At 40.2% G+C, this 17,393-nt stretch overlaps 1 protein-coding gene and 1 long non-coding RNA gene across 2 annotated transcripts in view; both read right to left on the bottom strand.

Moving 5' to 3' along the window:
- gpc5a (glypican 5a) overlaps positions 1-11,673 on the bottom strand; it is a 91,680-nt gene extending 80,007 nt beyond the window's left edge. The window contains exons 1-2 of the mRNA XM_028582040.1: positions 11,210-11,673; positions 7,906-8,067 (exon numbers count right to left, since the gene is read on the bottom strand). Coding sequence (XP_028437841.1) covers positions 7,906-8,067; positions 11,210-11,360 — 313 coding nt within the window. The 5' untranslated portion in view covers positions 11,361-11,673. The remainder of the gene's footprint in view (positions 1-7,905; positions 8,068-11,209) is intronic.
- Positions 11,674-12,904: 1,231 nt separating this feature from the next.
- LOC114560014 (uncharacterized) lies at positions 12,905-15,678 on the bottom strand. Its single transcript, XR_003693151.1, has 2 exons — positions 15,461-15,678; positions 12,905-14,055 (listed from the first exon to the last, which is right to left on the bottom strand). It is a non-coding gene; the product is annotated as an uncharacterized LOC114560014 (long non-coding RNA).
- Between the last annotated feature and the right edge of the window lie 1,715 nt (positions 15,679-17,393).

Genomic DNA, 17,393 nt, shown 5'->3' with positions numbered 1-17,393 from the left:
GGTCGGGCATTTTATGTCATTTCAACACTTGCGTATTCACATATAGCTAAAGTACCCGAGTTGGTAACTCGCAAAAACAAATTGAGACCCAGCCAGCAAAGTGATCCTGACTGGTCCTGGCTAACGCAACCATGCTAACCCTGCTGATGTTTCCGGAGGACCAGGCAAGCGGGCCACGGCTGTTTACAACATGTAGCCTGTTCAGTGGACGTAGCCAACGATGGTGAGTTATTTCAAGCCAAGAGAGGGGGGCTGTAAATTGGGAACAGAAGACCGGTTCCTACCGTAATTCTAAGCCGAAAAAGTGTGTCTGTCAGTTGGGTACAGAGCTCCGCGTGAGCACGGGCTTCTATGACTATCAATATAGCCAGCATCTAACGTTAGCTACTCCGCTGGACTGTGAAGTAATGTCTGGCTATGTGAGACAAGTCTAGCAAAGAGTTTTTGTGGATGCTCCTTCAGCATGCTTTGGAGGAGGGTCTGGCAAAGCGAGACTATGTTTGCTGCGGCCTCAACCTGGCAACCTCCTCGAACTTTGAGTCTGGGGAGGAAGGGACGGGGGAGACAACTCTCTCCAGTGTTTTGAATTTCTACTGCAGTAACTATTTTAACACTAAACAGTATTACATATTGCACCTTTAAGATTAACAATGGGATGTTAAAAACTGATTTTGTACTACTATCTCCAGTCTATATTTTTATAATTTCCAAATGTTTGCCTGTGAATGGGTTGGACAGCAGGGAGGGGTACAGCGGGGGGGAAAGCTACGCGCTGCAAGCCTCACATGCGCAGCCTGTTGCATGGATGAATGTGCATGCGCGAAAGACATCACATGCAGCACTCTGTTGTACGGATGTAAACAGTCTAAAAAAAAAAAAAAAAAACATAAAAAATGTAAATGGACTGTTCTTATGAAAAAAAAACACAACAGTCTCAAAGGAAAGAATCTTATGAAGTAAATAAGTCCCCTGAGCTAATGCGTGCAAACAACTGTCGGAAAAACACGGAGGCTTACCTAAAGGATTATTAGGAACACCATACCAATACCGTGTTTGACCTCCTTTCGCCTTCAGAACTGCCTTAATTCTTTGTGGCATTTATTCAACAAGGTGCTGGAAGCATTATTTAGAAATGTTGGCCCATATTGATAGGATAGCATCCCCCACACCATTACACCATCACCACCAGCCTGCACAGTGGTAACAAGGCATGAAGGATCCATGTTCTCATTCCGTTTACACCAAATTCTGACTCTACCATCTGAATGTCTCAACAGAAATCGAGACTCATCGGACCAGGCAACATTTTTCCAGTCTTCAACTGTCCAATTTTGGTGAGCTCGTGCAAATTGTAGCCTCATTTTCCTATTTTTAGTGGAGATGAGTGGCACCTGGTGGGGTCTTCTGCTGGTGTAGCCCATCCGCCTCAAGGTTATGCGTGTTGTGGCTTCACAAATGCTTTACAACATTCCTCGGTTGTAACAAGTGGACATTTGTTGATCAAAGTTGATCTTCTATCAGCTGGAATCAGTAAGCCCATTCTCCTCTGACCTCTAGCATCAACAAGGCATTTTTCGCCCACAGGACTGCCGCATACTGGATGTTTTTCCTTTTTCACACTCAAAGTTGCTTAGATCACCTTTATTTCCCACTCTGACATTCAGTTTGGAGTTCAGGAGATTGTCTTGACCAGGACCACACCCCTAAATGCATTGAATCAGCTGCCATGTGATTGGATTGGATTGGTTGATTAGATAACTGCATTAACGATAAATTTAACAGGTGTTCCTAATAATCCTTTAGGTGAGTGTCGGTACCTTTTGACAAAGTCACGCTAGCAGTTTCCCCCCGTTTCCAGTCATTATGCTAAGCTAACTGGCTGCTGGCTGTAGCTTCATATTTAACTCACAGATATGAGAATGGGTTCACTCTTCTATCTAACTCTCCACAACCAAGTGAATGAATGTATTTATCACATCAATAACAAACTATTCCTTTAAGGGGTCACAAGCCAAAATGTTCAAAACTAAATAGTTAATATTTTTATGATGCCCTTTTTAGGCTAACACTTATGTGAGGTAATTGCACATGCAAATGTAAAACCATTAATGCAATGTTTTAGTTCAGTTGGACCATGATCACTGCCACACCAGGGACTAAGTTATAACAAAATCCTTTCCATCTTATTTCACATAAGGAAGGACACTGGCTGTATTATTTACAGAAGCTGGAGTATCCGTCAGTTTTGCAGTTAACACACTGCTTTGATAGTTCCTCAAATCAAAGCTTGTCCCAAAGGAGGGCATTCCTTTGATCTAGTGATCTCAGACCGTTTTGCTACGATTTCCGGGCTTCTCCCCAGACAGTCCCTCACGCACCTCAACAGCTGATTCATAGTAGGTTCCATTTCTGAGTTTTATTGACTCCTGCCCCACGGGGCGCTTGAAATGCACAGGTTGGTTGCCATGGATGTAAGACAAACCTGCACAGGGCGAAGAAAAAAAAAGATCTCCCCTGAAGCCCTGCTCAGCAGGTCGAATATTTGTGCATTGTGTGGGCGACGTGCAGGAACCTCACAACCGGTGAATGAAAACACGCAGTCTTGAGAGACTTACTGACAGACCAGGAGCAAGACGGGAGAAAAAAAAGTGATGTGCTGGAAAGCTCAAAGGCCGTCTGCTTGAAAGTATGCCGTCTTTATTTTTTCCCACCCCAGTTGCCCAGCTATCTTTTGGCTATGAAATGACTTGAAAGGCAGCGGTCAGGTTCATTTCAGGACGAGATATTCAAGTGTTAAGGCACATTTCTCTAAGGCAAACCGAAAAATGTAATGAGCCATTACTGTGCTTTGAAGCTCTACACATAATTAACATCTCGAGCACTTGTTTTCACTTTATTTGTGTTACTCACTATGTCAAACCATTGAGCGCTTTTTCTACATATGGCCTTGGAGAATTTTTTATAACCGTGGCCCATTACAAGCAGAAAAACATCAAGTCCCCCAAGAAAACAAACATTGTAAATAGCATTGTATTGGTCCGTGTTATTTCCCAGTGTCTCCTGAGTGTTTGAGACGGTTATCCATCTACATTCCTTTAATTTTGTCACCCCCCCCTCCAACCCCCCTCTCCCTTCAGCTGCATCATATAAAGATGCCTAATTGAAGGCTTTGCACAAAACAAATGACCACATTAGCCTGCCCCCTTTTAACTCGTCATTCTTCCTGTCTGTGGTTGCGATGCATTATACACTCTGCTTGTTCTCTGTTGTCTCTCAAATTACAGCGCAGGCTGCCAATCATTCGGAGACTAAAACTAAGGGACTTGTTTTTCTGCAGCGCCCCGACCCACCCACCTCCTAAGAGAGATATATTTCTTCCTGTACTCCACAAAAGTGTTTATAATGAAGCAGAACAGTAATAGTTTTGAGGGCAGCCAGTCAACATAAAATTATATTTCAATTTCAAAACCACCTGTAAAGTTGTTGGCCCGCTTTCATTTCCATTATAATCTAAAAAGACCCAAAACAAAAGTCACAGTCACACAAGATAAAATAACAAACAATTCACTCATTTTAATTCAGCATCATTGAACACTCCCTGGACAGGAAAGACGGATTAAATGCTTGACTTGTGTTTCTTTTATTTCTGCACATGAACAGCAAAACAGCTCCTTTTTTCCCCCACTCTGTTAAGATCTAAGAACCTGCCAGACATTTCTGTCCCTCCGTGCTTCCCATACATATGGTGCCACAGTGAGTTTTCTCTATGCTATGTGACAAAGGCTCTTAAAACCTCTACGGCCAAACAGAACAATGCCACGTGGGTGGCTCTCTATCTGTGTGTGTGTGTGTGTGTGTGTGTGTGTGTGTGTGTGTGTGTGTGTGTGTGTGTACAGATATTGTAGAATGTGAGTCAAAGAGTCTGCATCAACATTTGAACAAGCATCGGCTTTCATCAGCACATATTTACCTTAATAGCAAGACAAACAATATTGAAAAGGCGGGAAAGAATTTTTAAAGAAAAGTTAGTTTTTCTCGCATACTTCTCTGGTAAACAAAGAATCCAAAAAAATGGAGAATATAGGGAGTAATGGTTAAAAAGGTAACACGGGGTGAGTAATTGATTTACAAATTATTATTTTGAGGGTGAAGTATTCCTTTAAGACAGAGTCGGTAATGTTGAAAAGCTAGCAAGATTTCAAAGTAGCGTCTCCCCGGGGCTCCGACCAACACACAGACGTGCACGAGCACCGCTGCTTTAGAGCAGAGCGGAGAAAGGACCGCAACTTTCCTTCATGTCTCATTCACCGGTAAGCAAACACCTAAAATGATCGTACCGTATGTTTAAAACAAACACGACTTCTGTTGGCAACGCAGCGACGGCGCGCGGTGAGCCCAGGCTCGTACACAGGAGGGGTAGAGTACGCAAAGCGGGGCAAGGAGGCATTTCATTGGTTCTTTCCAAGCGAACTGTGAGGCAGGGATTGGTGGGCGTTTTTACAGGATTACAGCAGCTACAAATGACAGATCTTTTTCGTTTTGTTTGTTATTTTTTGCTGTCGGGGTGTAAAGACCATTTCAAACAATTAATTAAAAAAGTGTATATTGAAAATGGTTACTGATCCTGCCTTTAAGTTTGTTTTGATTGAAGTTCTGATAAATATGAACCACTTTTTACCAGCTATGTACCAGTTGGTAGTGGTAACGTGCCAACAATTGCTCCTTTTACACAGATTGTTCAAGGCGGAAATGTTATTCTGCCTCGCCATTTTTTATAAAAATGTACGTACACGGAATGGTGGGACAGAGTTGTTCCACCGCTAATCCGTCAGCATAGGTAGTAACAGAGCTGAATTGACGTCTGTGTAAAAAGGACAGCCGGCATGGCGGGACTACACACACACGCACATACTAGACGCCAGCAAGCTGTCTGAAAATCACACACTGGGGCAGCATTATGCCGCCGTCAGTAATCAGTATTACGGAATATCAACAACGCAGGATTTTAAATATTAAAAAACAGCTTTGCAAATGTTTTATGGAGGAAGGAACCCCATTCAACATGTTTAGACCCCCATGGATACACACAATGTGTGTTGGAGAGGAACTGGATATAAACATGACTTGTTTTTTTACAAGAAAACTCCACAGGGTACCTTTAAACAATCAGTCAATCAACATAGCCCTGGTTTCAGTTTCAACTGTTGGCCGGCCTAAACAAGAAATCGGAATATGTAAACACAGTCTAATTATTCAATAAAGCAAGAAAATAATCATCAGATTTATCAATAATGAAAAGTTTGCAGCCCTTGTTTGGACTGCAGTTAAATAAATCACAAAAACGCCTTAGGAAGACTACATAATGACTTAATAAACGTAACACTGCGAGCAGTCACTCTGCTGCAGAGACTCTAACATGAGACCTAAATTGCTAAACGTCTGTTGCCACTTGTATTACGCAGCCTGGATGTAGCAGCCGCCAATGTTTGTTGACTGATGAGAGCCGATGTTGACAGGGATCTCTGTTTGGTTTGGCAGGAGAGCACACTGGCTGCCATTCCACAGATCAAACCATGAGAGTGCTGCTCATTTTGGGAGTATTTTGAAAGGGCTTCCAGCTTCTGCATTTTTGACTTGTCCTGTGCGAACAAACCAGCCAGCTCTTAGACTGTTACGAGAGTAGTATTGTCAGTGTAGCGAAAGCCTGATTTAGTTTACTCTTCTGTGCCATTAGTCCTTCATTGTTGTTCAAAAACCCAACAAATCAAATAAATGGTCCACACTGTTGACATGTTCTTCATTTGAGTCAATCCCACATACACTGTCTTGCTGCTTTAAACACTCACTGGAGCACTAAATGAATAATACTCCCCTGTTGGAAACAATCCCCAACAAATATACTCATTATTCCTGTTTAAAGTCACATTTGCTAAAAACTTCATGTTTTGGATGTGTGACCCATTAATATATAATTAGACACGGTGGCCGGACATTCTCTGACGTTTCTGCTTTGCTTATTTTCTGTGTTGCTTTGCTCGTGTCTTTGATAAAATAAATATACCCAACGGCAACATCAACTGCTGTTGTTGTTGTTGTTGTTGTTGTTGTTGTGTTGGGGAAACTCAAGCTGTCATTTTCTGTGGCCCAACAGGTAAATTAGGTCTCCAACCTAACGCTAGTAAAAGTGATGGAGATATGAAACAAACATAGCATTTTTCCGCTGTGTGTCGCGCGTACCCGCTGGCGGTGTGAAGCACGTGTCCGCGCTATTCTCGCACATGTAGGTGACCTCGTGAATGAACCTGCAACATGTCAGCTGTTTGGAAATTCTTCAGCGTGTGTGCAGAAATAACAAGTTTGTAATATGCAACACCTACAAGGAAAAAGTAGGGCGTGGAGGGACAACACCAAAAACCCAAATCACATTTTTTTTTGTTGGATATTGGATGTAAAAAGAAGGAAATGGTTCTAACATTGCACTTTAGATGTGTGTGAATTTCCCACACCAGGAGTAATTTATATAGTTCTATTTTATAGCGATACATTATCTGTTCAAAAAATGTTCTATGTTCTGTGTAACATGTTCTATTAAAGAAAAGATAGAAAATAAATATTTGTGTGTGCTGTAAAGTGGTTAGAAAAAAATGAAATCGGAATCGCCTAAAATTGATATTGGCTGGCCTAACTCAATGAAAATCGGAAATGGCCTAGAAAGTTGTAATCGGTGGATCTCTAATACACTTTAAACCAACAATTGAAATAACTCGCCCCCATTTGCCCAGCGTTGTTAAAGTGTATGTACATGCATAGGGGTGTTCTACCCGGAAGTTAAGTAAAAACAAGTTAGGTAAACAAACATTGTTTTTATTTGTTCTATTGAGAGATGATCTACGTTTTTGTTAGTTTAATACTTAATAACGCCAGCCTTGTCCAACAACTTTTATAAAGCTGTTTGCAGCTTTGTTTTAAGTTAACAGTATTTTTTAAAAAAGAAAGGTGGCATGCTTCATAAACTTCATAAATGCGGAGTATTTTGGTTCACCTTCAGGGTAGACACGTCAAACATCTGACGACACAAACAGGGCTTTGCCCCTGCAAACCTCAACTAGAACACTGTGATCATGCTGAGACTCTCCTATAAATCATTTGCGTTCAGGAGGAGGATAACAGCACGTCTTTAAAGTGAGAGACATCGTTAAAGAGAATTGGCTTAATGATATGTCTGAGACTGTACATTCAAGTCATAAGCTCTGTATTTGTTGCCCACTCATTTTAGCTTTCATATGAGATCCATCAGCTCGAGTGGGTGAAACATCCTACGCTGGGCAGGGAGAGCACACAGACAGAGGCACGTTGATGCCTGTAAGTTAACTGTCAGTCATTGCTGAATGAAAGGATGGAGACAAATGGAAAACAATGAATGAGAGAAAGAGGTTGAAAACAAATGTGGGGATGGGTGGCAGCCTGTTTACAACGTGTCCATGATGGGATAACTGCGTTCCAGAACTCTAAATTCTCTTTTTAGGACACATGTAAAGCAGGACACCTTGCACAGGAAGAGAAGCGATTAGTAAAAGCCCTGACAGACATTCACCCTTACAGTCTCCTACAGGAACGGCCAACCTATCTAATCTCGAGATCAGAGTGTAGCGGTAGATCTGGAAGGAGGACAGACCCTCCTCTGTTTTCTCTGAAGTGGAGCCTCACTGCACGCACACTGACTCATCCACTGTTTTCACAACACCCACACAAACCCAAACTCCTAAATGTGTACTCCAACTCGGAAACACACACAAACATCTACAATTACCCATGTAAACATTTGCGCTCTCATCTCAACACGTGTTTACGAAGTTCAACCTATACAACGGTGACAACTGAACACACACACTAGTTAACTCTTACCTTGAAAAGCAGCGACGTTGCGCGAGATGAGGAACTTGAGGCTGGAGCTGGATGTCTGGACCAGGTTCTGGATGTCTCTACGGGCCGCCACCTGGTACTTCTCCTCCATCTTTTTGGTGCAGCAGGTCAGGTTCTTGGTCATGCACACCTGAAGGTCTGAACCTAAGAGACATTGAGAATAAATGTTATGATCTTAAAAACATTACAGGCAAGGGGCTAGGATTTAAATAGTTTCTCAATCGGCAACTTTATTTCCTAATCCACTTAGCCATAAATGGCATATGTTTTTGCACACAAGAAAAATATTAACGCACGATAGTCTTGAAAAATACAAAATAATATAAAGTAACATCAACATAGTCGAATATAACTGATAATAAACTTGGTACATGGGTTAAACATATGTTTTAATTGAGCAGCAAACAGAATATTTTTAAGTTTTTTTTTCACAACAAGTACATGGTGTAAAAACAACTTGTATTTATTTTTCAGAGAAAGGAATGTTTACTTCTGTGACTTGAATGTAATGCTGATACAGTACTTGAGAATCATATACTGAGGCAGGGGATTGGCATGCTCTCTATTGGGTGCCCCACTTTCCTTTACACATTCCACAGACACGCAAGTCAGGTGGATTAGACACCTTTAACCGCCCGAAGGTAGTATGAGTAAGTGAGTGCGTCTAACCATCTTCTGTATTATCTGTATGATACAACTGTCAAACGAAGTGGCAAGCAGCTTCGTTTAGCAACATTCAACCGCAAGAGAACAAGAATAAGAGTCGAAAAGCCATGCAATCTATCCAATGGAGATATTTCCCTCAGAAGCACAAAGGTCAACCTGTGGCGCTAGAGGAAAAGTCAGGGGGCTCATGATCATAGTCAGTCTGGGGGCCATGAATGTCTGAACAATCCCCATTGAAATATATTTCAATTAAAGACCAACAAACTGAGATTGCCATCCTAGAGACACACACAGTAAAAACACATAAACTAAGAACAAGTTGTAGAAAGAAAATAGGAAAATCGTATGTGGTCAACAAACTAATCATGTCATTCATATGAAATCATTTAAAAACCATAATGGTGGTACATATTCCTTAAACATGAAGTATGTAAAAGTAGTATAACACAATGGTTATGTATTTCTAGCAAGATAAAATATGCTTTAGTGGAGCAAGAAAACCAAAAGACGTCGATCCTGAGAGGAGATCTGAGTCAAAGCGTTATCGCATAAGCGTTAAGTGATGTCACAGGTTTTCCACTACGGACAAATGTAAGCAATCTGCACACATAGGGGACAATCAAAACATCTTAAAAGAGACCCAAAACTCTGCAAAAGCCTCTCTGACATGTCTGGGCACAGAGTGTGCCGAGCTGTTGCCAGAGTTGAGTTGCTATCAGCTCTCTGCGAGGTTCAAGAAGAGGGAGCAGAGCGGGCGATGGCACACGTGGAGGAATTTAAACTCTCCCAGATAAGACATCTTGAAAGAGCCCCAGGTCTTGCTTTTTTCCCTAAATGCTTCCCGGAACTATTTAAAAAAAAAAAGAGCAGCTTATTTTGGCCTAGTTGATAAGACTTCTGACTTGCTGTGTTCTGACCTTAACTAAAGGCTGTTTGGCACTTTAGAAAACTCTCTCTCAGATTCCTGGAATTTCTGGAAGTTATTTTTCACAAGACCACACGCCCAATTATTGATAACTTCTTAAAAAGAAAAGCATGCTGTAGGATCGACTACACCTCTAGCTATCTCCCATTACACTGATCTGATGTATTTCAGTTCATTTATCGGAATCCATCAAAGGAAACCATTTACATCTTTCCAACGTCAAGATGCATTTGGACTTGGAGGACGTGTGCGAGGCTGCCAGAAAGGTCAACAGAGGTGCAGCTATAAACAGTAGCAAGTGTGTTTACAGGGTTAGGAGAGATCAGGAGCTTATCATCACTACTACAGAGGCCCCCACCGCGCACACAATTTATCTCAGAGAAAGTACTACTCAGTTAAGAAACAGCACAGAAATTTAGATTCACACAGGCTCATTTTAGGGGCAGGAGTGGTGATGGCATTTATAAAGGGTTATTTAGAGGTTTAGGGAGGCATTTGAGGGTTTTCTGTCAGTGTAATCAGTTTCATCACAGCAGCAGAGGAAAGGAGTGGTGAAGTTTGTAGGGAGCAGTTTGTGGCAGGATGGTAGTCAACACCATTAAAAGATTTACTTTTCCGAGAGAGAGAGAGAGAGAGAGAGAGAGAGAGAGAGAGAGAGAGAGAGAGAGAGAGCTCAGCATGCAAGCCGTCCAGTGACAGCCCACGTGAAATATCAACACCCCATAATTCCCCCCTTAAATCTTGTAGAGAAGTATCATGTGGAATTACATTATGGGTGGTGTTCAGAAAAAGTTAAGTGAAGCCCAGTTTACCTAACTTTACACTAAATAATTCCTGTTTATCCAGGCAAGCCACTTATCTGCTTTAGACAGCCGAATGGAGCATAGTGTGGTTTCTTTTTCAGTCAGGACCAACAAGTAATCTCAGCAGCTTTAGTTCCTATAGTTTCATATTTTATATTAGCCCATGTAATACAGTGTAAGTAAACAATAAGTGATACCTTTCCCTTTACAGGCTAAAACTAGGAAAATCTATCTCCAAGCAGGTTCCTGTAACTATTGCTAAGCATTCAGAGTATTTGAAATATGTCAACATTTATTAGGAACCTGACACACTGCTGAACATAAATTAGAGTAAATGTTTGTTATCTCTAAAGAATCTAAAAGAATTTATGCAAGTGTTATTCTTGCAGTAATCGATGACACATACACAGTATTTCTTCTAAATATCTTGATTTAAAAAGTCACACATGAAGATACACTTTAAACCGCCTACGGCTCTCCTGGTCCACGGTCTATATTATCATCATGACTGCACAAACGCCTCTAAATTGTGTTTTAAAGTGTGTGTTTTGTAAAAACAGCACTTCAAGAGTAGAAGACTTCAAGAAGCCAGAAAATATGACGCTACAGTGCAGTAAGTGAGCTCCACGGGAAGGTAATATGGTGTTGAATGACTTCCCAGGGATATTTCTTTCAATCAGTGGTTGGCAATGGCACGTTGACGCTTTAATGGTTGCTATGAAGATAAGGTGCACATTATCAAAATAAATAATTATAACAGTAATTATTTGTATTAGTGGCTGGTTTATGAGAATGTAACTGCAGGGGGAAACAAAAAAAATTATCCAGACAAAACACACACACACACACACACACACACACACACACACACACACACTTCGCTCCAACATACCTGGTCTGGGGCTTAACGGCAATAATTGATTTGGTCCAATCTGTCTGAGTTGGAAAACTTTCCGCACTTCATCGCATCTGTTTGGGCTTCCGAACCCTAATCCAGAGCAACACGCCATGAAGAAAACGTAGTTCGTCCACAGCTCACCCATTTTTATAAAATCCACACACACAAAAAAAAAAGAAGAAGCTTGTTTGTAAGTTAAGGTCTCTTCTAAACCTTTAGTCCGCTCAGGTGAGTCCCGTCCACATCTCAGCTTTCAGGGTTGAGCGTCGACCGTGCGGCGTTTGTGTTTGTGTCGATGAAACGCTCCAGATGATCATTTCAGTCCAGACACGCCAAGAGAAAGTTGCTGCGGTGCGACGAGTCTGTTTGAAAGCGGCATGTTGTCCAAGTTCGCCGGACCGACAGCAGAGGCGGTACTGTAACGTTACCTGCACTCAGCGGCTTGCTGTAGGCCTACAGCTGAGCCGCGGCCTGACAGCGCCATCTAGTGGACCCGCCCCGACTCTGATTTAAGAGATTTTAGGTTTACTTTTAATGACAATTTAATGTGAATTAGCTACTTAAGCTATAGAGATGAAGTCAATCTTAAAAAACAAAAACTCACTTTAATTTGTTTTATCATGTTTCATTTAAATTAGTTTATTCATGGTTAGTATTGTGATTTGTAAGGGATTTATTCACGGTTTGGTTCACAAAAGGCATGAGTAATTTAGCAATTTGATGTCCTTTATTCAAAATTCAGCTAGACAATTAAGAAAATTGAGAACTTTAATGACACCTGACTGACTCATTTTGTTTATATAATTTATTTTTAAAAACTTCTTTGTTAAAGATAGTTAACATCACAACTGTAAGACTCTTAGGACACATCAATGTATCATGTCAATTTTCATTAAATTAGAAAAGAAGTTAAAAGGGTTGTTTTAATTTGCTGGTCCTAAATAATGTGAAATTCATGTTTTCCCCTCAGTAAATCCTGAACAGTTTTAGGAAGAGATGCATTAAAAAGTATCTAAAACTATAAAGGATTTGGTTAGTTTTTATACATTTTATTACAACTTGTGAGGTCCGCATCCAACCACCAAAAAAAATGCATAAAGGCCAAACTTAACCAAATTACAGATTGAGTACTTCATGTGCTTTCATGCTCAATTCATAATTTTTATGAGCATATGCATATCCTTTGTTTCGACTTTTAATATGCTAAATGGATGCCCGACTACTCCAATCATTCTTTCGTAAGTATAACCAGTACTGCTATTAAATGTGGACTACTGGTTTCAAACTGCATTCAATCTTAAATGTCTGTCTGGCGCTCATTGCAGACTGCTGCTCAGCTTTAGGTTACAAGATCAGAACATGCAGCATGTAAATTCAGTTTAGAAAGGATTCGTTTAATGTGGTGACATGGTGGTCAATACACCTCTTAACTAAAAACATACTGGTAAATTGTGTAACCAGGTTTCCAAAAGTGTGGAGAATCAGGTTATTGGCCATTTTATTGACAAAAACACCCTTCGCCATCACAATCCATTTAGTTTAAACCAGTGTTCCATAAGGTGGTATTACAAAGTACCAATACTATGATTTCAAACCTTTTCAAAAGCATCCACTTCATATTTCAACACTATTGTTTAATGCCTGTAACCCATTGTGAGATTTGCATAATAAAACATTCAGAGAAAGTTAAAAAGTGTAAACAATTTAATATTTATGAAGCAACATTACAAATTAACCAATTATCAATTAAATCAATAATAATTTGCATTGCATGCAGCCCAAAACATCACAGGACATGTGGTTGAGTGCAGCAGTTTTCTGATAAACACTAGGTCAGGATCAAGGTCAGCTCCATCTCCTCGTTCCTATACAGGCCGGGACAAGTGCAATACCTCCAGGTACACAGCATTGCTACTAATCCCCACCTGCACAGGAAGGGACATCTCTAAATATCCAAAACATCATACACATCCAAGTATGTGCAAATACCCACCATGCAGCAAAAAGACATCTTGAGGGAAAGTAACCCCACTTGGCAGAGCATAATTCATTAACCTAGTCAGTTTTGCATGGATTTGCACAGCAAATATCAGTTAAAGCTGAATGCAAACCAGCAAAACTGACCAAGTGATGATTAACGGATTTTCCATAATTATAAACATCTGAGCTTCAGAAAGATGCAGTTAGTTAGAAGTACTTCAAGTGCTCACATTGCAGTAGATGAGAAAAACACTACCTGCACTATAAGCACTTTAGTACTGCTGAAACTGAGACACTCAATATGGAATACTCCTGTATTTATTTTTTTTAAACAGTGTTAAGTGTGTATTATGCAAACAGATTGTGTTTGATGTGACACCCCCAAAACCAAAAATCTAAACAGGTGGAGAGCAAGCAGGCCACCATCAGTTTTGCATAGATTTGCACAACTCATCTATTCTTGTAGTGCAACTATGCAAAACTAGCAGAGAACTGCAAGATATTTAAGGCCCAATTAGAAATTAAAAATGGTCTGGTGGCGCATATCACAGCCCCTTATGCCAGAAGGAGCACTTAGGGCAGTAGGTGCTAGTCTATTTCACTATCTGCACTAGATGCACCTTAGCACAAAGACAGTACTTCAAAATGACATGTAACATCAAAGAATGTGAACATCAGTGTCAGGGTATTGCTGTAAGTGCCTCCACTGCAGTAGATATTACATAGAACTACCTGCACTGTAAGCACTTTGACAATACACGGACTGATTACAGCATCGCTGGCCTCCAAGCACCATGGGAATGATGGTCACACTGCTCCAGGTATCAATTTCCTGTGGGGTGCTGCACTTCATGGTGGATCTGAAAATGAGAACGACACATAAGATTAGGTCAATAAATACGACTTTTTGACATTGCAACAAGTTACATACGCAGGTTGATATGTGCGCATGTTTGACCAATTTCTTCTAATGAAAATCTTATCAAAAAAAACGTTCCCCTCCATTATAAAATGTGAATTTCTATCACTGGTTAGTCGATTAAAAACACGAGTTAGTTCGTGTGATACAAGATGTTATGATTTATCGCAGCAGCACGAGGTCACTGAAAACATGAATGAGCAGCACAGCCTGCGGCCCGCGTTCCCTGCGACACAGGAGCGCCTGCGCAGGGAACGGTGTTGTTCACCCCTCCCCCATCGTCTTTAACATGGCGCCTCGAAGTGCGCCAACCTTAGCATAAACGCTTTTAAACCAATCAAGCTAAACGCCAACGTTGTATTGCACGCTGAAATTTGCAATTGCGTGTTTATTTAGAGAAAACATAGTGGCTTGCAGTTACGGACATCCTAGAAAACAGGACTACCGTCCATGTAGGAACAGATGCTAGCAGCAACCAGCAGCTGTGCGCTGGTTGGGCAGGTAGCTTAGCTAGCTGCGAGCTGGTGTTAGCTTGGTGAAAACATGGCAAACCTCGTTAATACTACAGTTACAATATCTAACTTTACTACTTGGAGATGGCACAGGAGCAGTTTGGGCGTTTTCAGTAAACACTTGGCTCATTTTTAGATGTGGTATGCAGACTAATAAAATTTAGACTTTGACGCCACTGATAAATAACGTTAGCCTTTAGCCAACAACAAACGACCACACGTTTGAAAATACACCTATATCTGTCCTGGTGGACTGGCTGTATTCATCTACCATCTTTACCTTAAATGTTATACCAGCCTTAACGTTATGTCTGTGCTTACCCAACAATACAATTATGTTGAGTGTATGCCGCTAGGCTAGGCTAAGCTAAAACGCGCGGCCTAAAAGTGCCCCATGTGCTGCTGCTTTGTTCTGGGGGCACTTTAACTCACACACCACTGCACTCGAGACTGAGCAACAAATTAACCACATTTACAAACTTACTTTTCAAATATCTGACTAGCGCGTTCATAATAACTCGGATGTTGTTATCAGGAGACCGGATTTGTGTCCCACGAGTTGCTAAAGCGCAGCGAAGAAAGCTACGGTCAGCTTTTCAAATCTCCCTCATGATTCCCTCAATGGTGGAGCAGAGGGGGCTGCCATGCGCCTCACGTTACACTGTTTTCATCGCCAGCATATAATTTATGTTTAGATGTTGGGATAGCCCCGCCAGCATGATATTCAGACACATTAAAACACAATGTTAGAGATTTCATTCTCAAAACGGAGATAAAAACAGAACCCAAAACCCGACTTCCTTGCCTATAAACATGCGCTCCGTAGACACTCACCAGCCGAAATCCACCATCTTCGCTCACTTGCTTGGGCTGCCGTGTAGTCTCTCACCGACAAAAGAGAGAAATAAATACGTAACTATTCCGAAAACTTTTCTACCGGCGGACAAAAGCGAAACATAAAGTGAAATCCGAACCGACCGTGAGTCAATCTATAGCGCAGATACGCTGGTTAAAATGATTGCGGGGTTAGGAAAGTGGCGCGAAGGCGACCAGTTGGTAACCATGTGGGTGAATGAAGGGCGGCTCCCACTGAACGTAAATATCTAGCTACAACCCCCAACTCTCCCTATTAGCATACATAAACTACGGTACTTCCGACCACATCTTCAGCCAAACAGCATCCACTTCTCCGAAGGATAGACACTAGGAGAGGGATACAGACAGTGATCACTGCGAGTTTCAACATCCTTTACTATAAAAATAAATATATGCATGCATATCGGAAAGCAGCCTGCTTAGTAATACATTTGTATGTCCATTAAAGTTTTTCATTGTGCAAATATATAATATTAAACCATGGTTTTTATTTTAATCAAAATAAGCGCTAAGTAGTAAAACTAATCTATGACGTTATTGACCACATTTTATCCTTTAGGTGGTATAGGTTTGTTTAATAATAATTAAAACAACTAATAACCTGTTGCTGATCCACGATGCATTAAAATCAGCCCACAGTGTGTTGTTTTCACATGCATCGATCTGTAGCTCATATAAGTTAGTTAATTAATTAATAAATCAGTTTTTGTCGGCCCCCATACAAAGAAGAAGAAAAAAAATTGTTATTCTCATTCTGAAATCAAACAAGTTTAGCATATTGTTGTGAATTGTAATTTAGGCCATTTTTTTTTAAAGATACAATGACAAAACAATTGATCAGTTATAAGCTACTGTATATTTTGAGTTTGCTCTAGAAGACCTGAAGAATGTGTACTTCTTAAACAAATATAATTCAAAATACATGTTAGAAAGTATTATTATTATTATTCATTAAGCACCCATTATAAACTCATAGGGTGTGAGTTGTGATCAGTAATCCTATTGTTCCCAACCTACAAACAAAGGTCTATCAAAAGTATTTTTTTTCCCCAGGGATAATCAACATTTTCTTTTCTATCTAAATGTTCAAATAAACATTATTCAGTTCATCAAATCAAAATAGGCTAACAGTGATGTTAGATTACAGTTGATTCTCTAGCTTTTGAAAAGTTTTCTATCATAGCCTAATTTGAAATTGATTGATACTGAGACAACAATGAGTTTTGGGTTGGAATGATCTGTTTTAGGCTTTACTTTACTTGAGTAACACTTCAAAAGAAATTCCAGAAAAAACTCCAATAGCTGATTCAAAGCAACATTTCTAACTGAAATAATGATGATGATAATAATAATAATAATAATAATAATAATAATAATAATAATAATAATAATAATAATAATAATAATCTAAGCAACTAATTGAAAAATAAAAATGAAACAGATTTTTTGAACAGACAGTTTTTAAAATGTATTTAAACAATTGTTTTGAGTTAGTAAGACAGTTAACAGGTTTGTCTTGTAGTCACATTAGGTTCAGGGGTGCTGTGAGTATTGTGTTTTGTGTTTTACTAAGTATTTAAGTTAGAGAGGAATTTTGTTTAACCTTTTGTTTTCTTATAGTTGTAGTAAAAGTCTTCCTTTTGAGGATCTCTTTTTGTTATATTTTGTTTTTGAGTTCTACAGCACCCATCGGCCCATTTTCCTGTTGTAAGTTCTTTGCCTTATTTCTAAATAAATATCCTTCCAAATACCAATTACATCTGGGTTTATGTTTATGTCCTGATACCCCTAGCTACGGGACGTAACAATTGGTCTGTTAGTGATATTTTCGCATTTTGCCTTCAAAGTCAAGGGATAAAACACCAGTACTTCTCATACAGTAACCCAAACG

This window comes from Perca flavescens, chromosome 1, assembly GCF_004354835.1.
Source record: "Perca flavescens isolate YP-PL-M2 chromosome 1, PFLA_1.0, whole genome shotgun sequence".
Taxonomy (NCBI): domain Eukaryota; kingdom Metazoa; phylum Chordata; class Actinopteri; order Perciformes; family Percidae; genus Perca; species Perca flavescens.
This window is presented reverse-complemented; position numbering and strand designations above follow the sequence as displayed.